This window comes from Corapipo altera, unplaced genomic scaffold (assembly GCF_003945725.1).
Source record: "Corapipo altera isolate COAL_440 unplaced genomic scaffold, ASM394572v1 308, whole genome shotgun sequence".
In the NCBI taxonomy this organism is placed as follows: domain Eukaryota; kingdom Metazoa; phylum Chordata; class Aves; order Passeriformes; family Pipridae; genus Corapipo; species Corapipo altera.
In genome coordinates this window covers 184,912-195,869 of record NW_020884925.1, presented here as the reverse complement: position 1 = coordinate 195,869, position 10,958 = coordinate 184,912, and the positions used below count along the sequence as shown (strand labels likewise).

At 48.9% G+C, this 10,958-nt stretch overlaps 1 protein-coding gene across 1 annotated transcript; it reads right to left on the bottom strand.

Annotated features, from left to right (window-relative positions):
• Window positions 1-3,851: 3,851 nt before the first annotated feature.
• Window positions 3,852-10,539, bottom strand: SEC11A (SEC11 homolog A, signal peptidase complex subunit). Its single transcript, XM_027657834.1, has 6 exons — window positions 10,412-10,539; window positions 10,188-10,297; window positions 8,392-8,541; window positions 4,992-5,111; window positions 4,473-4,530; window positions 3,852-4,328 (listed from the first exon to the last, which is right to left on the bottom strand). Exons 1-6 carry the CDS (start codon window positions 10,460-10,462, stop codon window positions 4,278-4,280), a joined length of 540 nt encoding a protein of 179 aa, XP_027513635.1. The 5' UTR covers window positions 10,463-10,539; the 3' UTR covers window positions 3,852-4,277.
• Between the last annotated feature and the right edge of the window lie 419 nt (window positions 10,540-10,958).

Sequence of the window (10,958 nt, the reverse complement as noted above, 5' to 3'; positions counted from 1 at the left end):
TGAATCCCCCCAAGGTTTAGGGAGCCCTGTGAGATCAGGCATTCAGAGGACATGCTAGAACTGAACACATGTAGGAATTTCCCCATAAGCAGGAACAGATTTAACACACAGTGTGCTCAACCAGCAAGAACCAGTACACAGGCAGGTCCTGCTCCACAGGGAAACAGGACTATGTGTGATGGAGCTGGTGGTTTTTTACAGCAACTGAGGGATAAACAGGGATAAGTAAACAGTTGCTACTGGGCAGACTATGAACAGCACAGGCACCCAATTAGGGTGAAACAGATCCAACAAGACAGATTTCTCAGGAAAGCCACTGTGCCCCTTCTGAATCCAACATGTTCAGGCTGGTGGATTTACCCCTGCAGACACCTGTGGCTCCTGACAGGTGAGATGACAAGGGAGGGAGAAGGTAAAAGGGGCAGGGAGCTATTGAATTGGCTCAAAAGGCAATGTGGGTGCTGCTTCTCTCCTCCCAGCAATGAGACTGTGGGGCTCAGTCACCCACCACGCATCAACCGCCACCCTGAGCTGCTGACATTGCTGAACGGCCAAAGCTGGGCCTCTCTGGCATCACCCTGGCACTCCTTGCTGCTGGAGGATGAAACCAGGACACTCCTCATCTGATTCAGGCACTGAGTCACTGACACCATGTGGGGCTGCAGCAGGGCCATAGAAACAGCTGCTCTGCATTCCCCCTGCTCTGGCACAGGAGGGTCCCCAAGGGATGTGCTCTGCCTAAGCCACCTCTCCTCTCTTCTTCTTTTCCTCCTTCTCTCCTTCGCCTGGTCAACTCTTGGCATGTTTTGCGAGCTGCACGCTTGGTTTGCACTGTGCATTTCTCTAGCAGAAAATGGTGTTCAAACCATGTATGGACAAGGTTTCACCTTGGAGATTCTCCTCAGAAAAAATACAGCTGACCTGTTCTGATTTTGAGGGCAGGGAAATCACCATGAGATTATCCAGTCTCTGATGATTTACAAATCTGAGCCCTGTAAATTTCTGCTAAGCAACCTGCAGAGGCAGATCTGGATGAACCACCTCACGCTTGTTGCTGTTTAACCAACAACTGTGAGTTCAAGCATCGTAAATATACAAAACCAGCCTCCGTCTCCTGGAGCTTCAGCTTGCAGCACATAACCCCTCACAGCTCACCTCCCAGCCACCATGCTCTTGCTTCTGCATTTAGCTTTGATATGAAAAAAAAAATCACCCAACAGAATTCCAGCAGTGATCAGGCACAGCCCGGCGTGGCTTTGCTCCATGAAACAGCTCCTGCTCGTGAAAGAATCCATACCCTGAACTGTGGATGTGACCGAATGGTAATTAAACACTGGAATTGCTACCAGAAAACCTGCCCTGTTTGGCTGTAACCACAACACAGACAGAAGCAATCTCAGCCCTGGTAAATTTTGTCTTCATTACTCTTCTCCTTTATAAACCAGACCTTTCAACACCCATGTAGTTTACAAGCAAATCCCATTCCTGTGGTGACACAAAGATCTCTGTCCATTTCTAAAGCCACCAGTGTCACAGGCTTTGCTGGAACTGCCCAAAGAGCTTCACCTTTACAAAAAAATAGAATAATACTGAAATAGAACACAAAGACACATCAAGTTCTACCAGCAAATGCCCTGGCTCTGTGGGAACTCAGCAGTGCTCCCAAACAACCCAACATCAGCACCGAGCCGGCCAGAGATCCTGCTCGCTCTGTGGCTTTTCTGCTCAGCAGAGCAGAATAAACCTGGTGGGGAAGAGCCAGCAACAACTCTGTGTCATCCTGCCCCCACATCCCCAGTTTCCAGTCTATGCAGGCTCGTGCCCAGCCCCCTCTCATCCCACCGTGGAGGGAAAGGCGTTGCAGGGATGTGGGAAGTGATGTGGGAGGTGGTGGGTGCTGGAGCTGTGAGGGGATTGACTGCTCGTTTATCCTAATTAGAGCCAACACCTCACTTCACGGCCACAGGTAGCAGAACTGCACTGAGCTGAAAACAGGCAGAGCACAGGCTGCAGAGATGAATTCCCAAATCCCACAGTACAGCCCCCTGTTTAGGGCAATTGTTTCTGTTCAAGTGCCTGCAGACCCCAAAGAGACAAGTCCCAAAGCTGGGCTGCAGCAGGCTCCAGCCCGCCCCCACCCCAACAAGCCTGCATTTTTTAAGCACTTTCTGGTCAATTCCTTCACACAGCATCATGCACGTGCAGGGCACACCGTCCTACAAGAGCCCACATGGGGGTTGGCACCCACATTGCCACGAGTGTGTCCTCCAGCCACAGGGACTCCTGACACCAGCCATGGTCATCCTGCCAAAAACTGGGGGCTCAGCAGTTGAAGATCTAATCCTTGCTCCATAATCATAAATCCTTTCTGTTTTAGTCTTTTTCTTTTGTTACATTAACTCAGTGACAGGAACACGACTGCTTCTCCATGCTCAGATGTTTGGAGAAGGTGTGAAGTGGAGGGGACTCCAGAGCAGCAGCAGCAGCAGCAGCACTACCAGTGACGTGTTGATTAGCAGCTTTCAGATGAACTCAACTCAGCACTTTGTGTGAGCCCAACTTAAAATCCCATTTATGCACAAAACCTGTTCAAGCTGAAGGCAAGGCAGGGACGAATTCAGCCTCAGCACAACTTGCAAAGGCAGAAATACTGTTCCAGATCCTCAGGAAGGTGTTCCAAGCCCTGAGGAAAGTGCTCCATGGTGATGGCAGCTCTCAACTAGGGATTCTATGTTCTCTCACTGCTGCCTGGGTTTGACTTTTGACAGAACATCCAATCCAAGCTTTGTAGAGAAACTGTATCCACATCCTCCCCTCATGGGCTCTAACAATGGGAGCAAGAGATACAGCTTTTATTACCATTTTTATTACTAAGTTACGATTACTTAGAGCCACAGCTCCAAGGTTCAGTGCTGGGGGCTGGACCTGTTTGTAGACTCTTTGTCGTGTCCCACAGGTGATTTTTTGCTTTATCATACTCAGGGAACAAAGCACTAGGCAACGCCAAAACCAACAAAATGGTCCCACGGACATAACTAATGGCCCAATTCAACTCCAGAGATGGGACAGACCTGACAAACCCAATGAGGGACATATGCAAGAGACTGAAAACAGCCATGAACACCCCACTGGGTTTTGTCCTTGCCTTTCCTGACTGCTTTTGCCTTACACAAGCCATGCGAGTGGCAGCTGTGATGATCTGCACTGATCCCTGTTGCTGTGGAATCTTGTAGTGTGAAGAGCTGATAACTACAATTACCTTGTACCTTTGCCCTGGGCTCTCTCTGACACCACATCTACACCAGCAGGACCACGAGCCTGAATGAGAAGCCCACAAAAACAGCTGTTGCACGTAGTGACAAGTAGGTTTTTAAAATCAGACCTCAGGGCAGTCTGTAGCTTTCAGGTGAGTTGTTAGACCTGGTCAACTGCAGGGAGTACCAGAGACCTGAAACCCTTTTCCAAAACTAGACAATTTTTCTTATTGCTTTGTGCTAAATCATCCCTGACAAACAGCTGTGGCTATTTCCCATCTCAGTCCTTCTGTTACCTAGTGCTACAATGCATGAAGTAATACTTTGCCATCTTCTGCCCCAAATACCTTGCAGTCTTGAAGCAGATTATTTCGGTGTGATTTACAGAAACAGAAATATTAAACAGATCTACAGCTCAGGACAGATTATTCTCCAAAAAGAGATGAAAGGAGCAGCTGCTATTGCTCTGTGAAGAGAGGACAAGTTAGATGGTGCCTCTAGGAGTCAGTCTACAACAGCAAAGCCCAGGTATCCCCCAGAAACTGGGCAAGGAGGCTGCTCCCAGCAGGGCAGTAACAAAGAACGTGGCAGGGCTCGTACTGGGCGAGAGGAAAAATCTTTATTCCAGTTCTGAATTGGCAAAAAACCGTCACAGCCACAGCTCACCATTGGACAGTTCAGTCAGCACAGGGAGAGGGCACCTGGCCCAGTGAGGCACAGACTGAGGACACGGTCCCGGAGGCACTTGGAGAGGAAGCTCAGCTTCAAAGTACAAACACTAAACAGTTTGGCTGAAATTTTTAATATAAAAATTCACTAAAAAGGCTGAAGTGTGACAAACCATTGGAAATACTGTGACAAACATTCGCCCTTACGCAGTAAAAACCAAAACAAACCCAAACTGGCAAGAAGCTTTGAAATGCAGGTTTTCTTCTTCCTCCTGGCACTTCGGACCATCAGCTACTTAAAACGTTCATCTAGAAAAATCCATGGCACCTTCACCTCGTAGTTCAGTGCAAGGGGCTATTCTCGATGCACCAGCACAAACAAACCCAGTAAAAAGAGGACTGCATACTGGAAGAGAGAGCAGAGGAGACTCAGGAGCGCACACTCACATCTGCAGCAGCAAACGTACAGGACACAGGGTTCTGCCTGTGTTCTCAGGAAGGAATTTTAGCTGGGGTGGGAAAAGCAGGTAGGAAATGAAAGAGCTCTTACCTTAAATTTTGGATAATCATTCATTAAGATAGTCACTATTCCAATATATGGCACGAATCTACAAGAATAAAGGTTTTCTTAAAACAAACACTATTCCAGGCTGCAGAAGAGTCATGCTGAGAGCTATAATCAACAGGCTGGGGATTTTGTCCTCCCAGGCAGGGTAGCTGTAGCAGTGGGGCTGAGTGGGAGCCCTAGAACATGTTTCAACCTCTGCCTGGTTCAGATCTTACTTTCCTACAAAGGCTGAACCTCACAGAATAAATTTGATGGCAATTCTGATCAAGCCTGAGCATTTGCTGCTCTTGCACTCATGTCCACCTGGCATCACCATCTTGGGATGCAGCTCACAGCTTGATATCTCCCCTTAAGCCAAGCTCAGAACTGAACCACCTGTGCTTCTGAGCTCTCCACACTTTCAGACAGATCACAAAACCCAGCAGGGAGGGCTCAAGAGGAGGGGGAATTCCCACGTGGCCTCAGGGAGGGCCGTGTACAAAGCCACACCACTTCACTCACCCTCTGGCTCGTCCTACTACGTCCTTCTTCTCCAGCCAGTGCTGCCCCCGTTTGTAGAGCCCTCTGTCATCCACGGCGTTGTTGTCTCCCTTTGTCAGAAATTTGATGTCACCATTTTGCCTGGCAAAGACAAGACAGGCAGATAAGGCAGGGAAGGAGCTCGTTAAAAGCTGTTCCAGAACAAGTGTGAAGAGCCCAACACAAGGGCACTTGAAGCAACCGTGTCCTACAATTTGAGCAGGATGAGACAGGGAAACTCTTGTCAAATGCAGCAGAAAGCAGATGGTTTGGAAAAAAACTGCCAAGGAAAGAATGAATTCTGGCCCCAGCCAAGCTTTACAGCAGAGTTTAAGAACAGAACCAGCAGGATGAGGCACACACAGGTGCAGCCTCTTGGCTTTTGACCTCACTCGTGCTGATGCTTCTCTTGTTTCACACAAATGTTCTGGGCTCCCTGTATCACCCAGAAGGAGAGTCTGGGGTTGAAGCATGCAGTTCTACTCAGCAGTGGGCAGAAGCAAGCTGAAACTTAGAAGTTATTAGGAAAGGAGGATGGAAAAAACCAAATAATACCATGACGATACTACACGAACTCATGGTGTGCCTACAGGTGGAATGCTTTAGGCAGTGCTGAACCCCCTACATCCTTTTCTGCAATTGGAGGGAAGAACTGGTAAAGGTTCAGAAATGGATGACAAGGCCTGGAATCACTCCTATACAAGAAGCAAAAGACCTTCAGCCTGGAAAAGACAGAGCTGATGGGAGATATGAGGCAGTCCAACACAAATGACATACAACAATCAAACAGCTTTTCACTGTCTCTTCCAATGCAAGACCCAGAGGGAACCAAAAGGAACTCAAGAGGTAAGGGGTTAAAACTAAGACAGAGAAGGTGCTATGCAGAACTAGCCACAGCACAAACTAAACCTTGTCTCTGAGCAAGGGTATTTTGGTTGCTAAAAAATTATATTGGTTCAAAAGGTGATCAGATACTCCATGGAAAAGAGAGAAGGAAGCTATTCATAAAGAACTGGGACTTTGTGCTTGAACTTCGAACTTGCAGAAAGCAGGGAAATTATATATTCTTTAATTCATCCTGAGATGAATTAATTAGCTTGCCAGAAACAGGATCCTGGAGCAGATGAACCTTTGCTTTGACCTGGAAAGAGTTTTATAGATCCTTCCCCAGCCATTCCCATTCAGCTTGTGCCACTACTCAGGGATCAGCCAGGCACTCTCACCTCCCTGTGGCACCTGCAGGCAGGGGCTGAGCAGGAGTGTGCTCAGTGTTTGGATCTCAGCTTTCTCACAGAAACAACACATCAAATGCAGCACAGGAAAGCACACAGAAGGTCTTTGGAGCTCATGCTGTTTTCATCATGCCTGAATACCAACATGTGTTCCTTGACAGGAGAAGCTTGGAAGGAAAAAAACGGCGGGGAAAAAGAACAGCTCTTTCTCCAACGCACACCTGGCTTGTCATGTGGGAACAACAAACACTCCAGGAGCTTAGAGACACAGCCTGGGAAAAGATAAAGATCTCCAAAGGTGTAGATAATGTAGTTTAGCTTTGAAGAGTGATGGCACAGGAGCACAGCACCTTATTGAGCACAATCAAGGCTCTATCAGGACGCGGTATGACAAGCCCCAAGCACAGTATTCTGCTGTCTGAGAGCTGAGTGAAGGCTGGTCTGGCTGTCCTGTTCCAAACCCACTAAGTAAATTTTGACCGCAGACTCTTTGTTAGTGATAAAGAATGAACTCAATTTTGGGCTGAAACAAGAAGAAAAGGCCAGCAAGTAACAGAGACTTTCTCACTGACACAATACTGATGTGAACTGTGGCCTAAGTTGCCACATAATCATGAAAAACACTGTTTCTGTTTTCCTGCATTTTGACACTCCTGTCAGCTTCTGCAGAGACCTTTCTCTTTAAATTGGCACCAGAAAACTATTATTTAAGTAGTGAAAGAAGCAGTTGACACCCAAGTCCTGCCTTCAGGTCACAATATGGATTTTTTCAGTTTCTCCCTCCTAACACAAAGATCAGGTTTGGGTTTGGTTGTTTTAGTTAAATGAAACCTAAAATACCGGAGAACAGCTTCACCTCACAGAATCCAGGATTGGCACTAAGGTCGTATTACATTTAAACAAAAAATAGTGCTGGATACCTTAGTATCTTGAGATAGAGATAGGCAAAAAAAAGAAAGGTGGGTAACATCTGGAGAGGAACTGCTGGACAGAACAGGAAAGGAGGAAAGTTGTATTTCACCTAAAAGAGTACCCACAACATCACAAAAAGCGCATGTGCAACATCAGGTATCAAATTCACCCTGTAAATTGACCTTCTTTTTAAATTAGTGGTATCAAAGAATGGCACTTTGAAAAACGACATTGTTCAAAGTTTTGGGTACAGAACAAATCTGAACAGCAAAGAATCTGCTCTGCCTCCTGGGAGAGGTACTGCTTCCTCAGAGCCAGGATTCCAGCTGCACTATTTCTGTGCACAAAGCTGGTTGACCTTGAGCTGGGCCAGACAACTGGTCAGCCACCAAACCACTGACTCCATTCCTTCACACACACAACCTGCCCAGTGCTGAGAAACCAAACAGTACATGGAGACTCTGAGCATAACAACACACAACTTCCTACAGGGATGAAACACACAGACTCTGCAGGACAGCAGGAACCAGGACCATAAACAAGCTTTAAAACATCACATTCTACACACAAAATACTCCCTGCCACAGCTCTGCCTCTACAAGAGTCACTTCACAAACACACAAATGCAGCTGTACTACAGGAGACAGCACAGCAGCTCGGGGTGGAAAGGATGGCACAGGACACAGTAAGTGGTGTCAGCCTTCCATTGCCTAAAGGGCTCCAAGAGAGCTGGAGAAGGACTTGGGACAAGGGCCTGGAGTGCCAAGACAAGGGGGAACAGCTTCCCACTGACACAGGGCAGGGTTACATGGGATATTGGGAAGAAATCCTTCCCTGTGAGCGTGGTGAGGCCCTGGAACAGGTTGGCCAGAGAAACTGTGGCTGCCCCATCCATGAAGTGTTCAAGGCCACGTTGGATGGGGCTTAGAGCAACCTGGTCTAGCAGAAGATGTCTCTGCCCATGGCAGAGATGAGCTTTAAGGTCCCTTCTAACTCAAACCATTCTGTAATTGTACAACTTGGAGAGTCCAGGAGACTGGCACAGACTCCCCAGCTTGTGCTTTCTACTGAATGATCTTTCCAAGTAAACCAAGGAGGGCAGATTTTGCTTCTCTGAAACTTCTGTGTTACTTCCCACAGCACCTGCATATCTATTATTGACGTCCCAGCCACTCATTAACCCAAGGACATGAGGAATAATATCATTTAGGTACATAACAGCCAGATCCTTAACATACTTCTCGTGGATTTTCAGGACACGATGGACTATAGGAATTTCCCTTCCTTCTATCCTAAAGACGACAATTTCTCCCACTCTGATTGGATCTTCAATTCGGTTCGTGAGGAACAGGAGATCTCCTCTGTGGAACGCAGGCTCCATGCTCCCACTGAAAGAGAGAAGAGGAGCAATTGAACAATATTTAAACACTCAGAATCAGGTTTCAGAGTTTACAGTCCTTTAAGAAAAATCTCAAAGAACCTTGATGAGAAGAAAAGCTGTGGATGCCCCATCCATCCCTGGAAGCGTTCAAGGCCCGGTTGGAACCTTGATGAAGAGCTCCCAAGAAAAACCACCTTGGAGATCAGGCATCTGTGTAACCTCTATTGCAATCACCAGGTTTTCAATCACCACAGTACCAGCAATTTGGATTTTTTGGAACAAGAGCACTGCCAGCACCTGGTGTTACAAGCACATCCAATAGGAAAAGCTTTCTGAATAAGCAAAAAGCTGATGACAAACAGCATCTTTTGATTTCTGAGCTCACCTCTGGTAGGGCAACACTGGCAGTGCTGTAAGTTTTTTTAATTTATTTTTTACAGATTGATTGTCCTCAGGAACAAAGCACTGAAAATATTGGACTCTTGAATTCCCATCTGGAACAGATGCGCGTGAGAAAAATTCGTTATTGTGATTCATCGCTTTGCTTAATGATCTCATTTCAGGCACCTTGACTCAAGTTATTTTTCTCATGTCTTGTAAATGGCAATTGTTAGCAACTACTTATTCTTCCTAATTCCACATAAATAATGCAAAACAGAAAGATGAACTTTAAGTACCGCGTACATTCATGTTTTATCTGGAGACTGCGCAGCAGCTGCTCTTCAGAACAGCAGATCACATCGCTGAAGAGGGGATGTGACCTCAGGGCCCCCTGTCTTACTCACTGGGAGGAACAGCAGGAAACATCTACCTTATGCTTTGCATCAAGGAGGGAGTTTTGGTAAGTGCCACGTGGTCGTGGTATTACATCATTTCTGCATCATGAGCACCAAACAGAAACACAGAGAAAGGCCAGTGTGGATGCAGAACAGCATCTGTGCCAGCATCCAGTGGAAGCTCACAGAATTTGTCCAAGGCAGCAGGAGGGTGGGAGTAACACCACTGGTACCAGCACTGGTGGTACCCACTGCACAGTGCTGCTGCAAAGGCAACATCTTATACCCAAAACATCCAGTGACAGATGATCCTCAGGACCACCTCTGTAATGGACAGTCACAGAACTACAGTATCCCACAAAGATTTGGGTTGGAGTGGGTCTTAAAGCCTATCCAGTTCCACCCCCTGCTGTGGGCAGGGACATCTTCCACTAGACCAGGTTGGTCCAAGCCCCATCCAACCTGCCCCTGAACACTTTGAAGGACAGGGTAGCCACAGCTTCTCTGGCCAACCTGTTCCAGGGCCTCACCACCCTCACAGGGAAGGATTTCTTCCCAGTATCCCATGTAACCCTGCCCTGTGTCAGTGGGAGGCCATTCCCCCTTGTCCTGTCCCCTACTTGCCTGTTCATAAAGTCCCTCTTTTTCTTTTTCACAAGCCCCCTTAAGCCTAGCCCAGCCAGCTGACAGAGTAGTGGGTGAGATGCTGTTTTTACCCACTTCCTCTTCCCTCGCTATTCCTGAGCCTGGATTCTCATTGAGCCTCTCGCCCGCCGGGGCCGGGGCAGGAGCCTCCAGCTGCCCCATGCCCGCAGGGAATCCCCGTCGGGGGCCCGACCCCGCAGGGGGTTTAACCCCCCACACCCCCGGGACTGACCTCAGCACCACCACGATGGGGCTCTCGCTGCCCGTCACCACCATCAGCCCCTTCCAGATCATGAGGGCGGAGGACACGATCATGCCGAAGTTCAGCACCTGGTAGTACAGCTGAGGGGGGGGGTGGGTCGGTCAGGCCCCGCCACCCGCGCAGGGCAGGGCGGACCGGCCCCCCCCACCACCCGGCCCCACGGCTCCCCCCGGGCCCCCCGCCCCATCCGGCACCTGCCGCTTGTTCATGCGCCGAACATCGTCCAGAAAGTCCAGCGACAGCATCGCCGCCGCCTCCTCCCGCCCGGCCGGCCCCGCTTCCGCTTCCGGCGCGTCACTGCCGCTTCCGCCGCGCGGGGTGGGCGGCTCCGGGGGTGGATCCGCTCGGGGCCCGGGGGTGCTCCCCATCCCGAACTCTGCGGAGGGCACCGGGAACGCGTCCCCGAGGATCACCGCCACCCCACGTCCAACGAAAGACCCCACTCAACACCGCATCCAACCAACACCCCACCATACACCCCATATCCAACCGACACGCCTATGAACCAACACCCCACCCGACACCCCAATGAACCGATACCCCACCCGACACCCCATCCAACAGACATCCCACATCCAACAAAACATCCCACCTGACACCCCATCCAACTGACACCCCATATCCAAAACACCCCATCCAACACTGCAGCCAACCAACACCCCACCTGACACCTCACCCAACCTACACCCCATCCAACATGCACCCCACATCTGACACAACACCCAGCCAACACCCCATCCA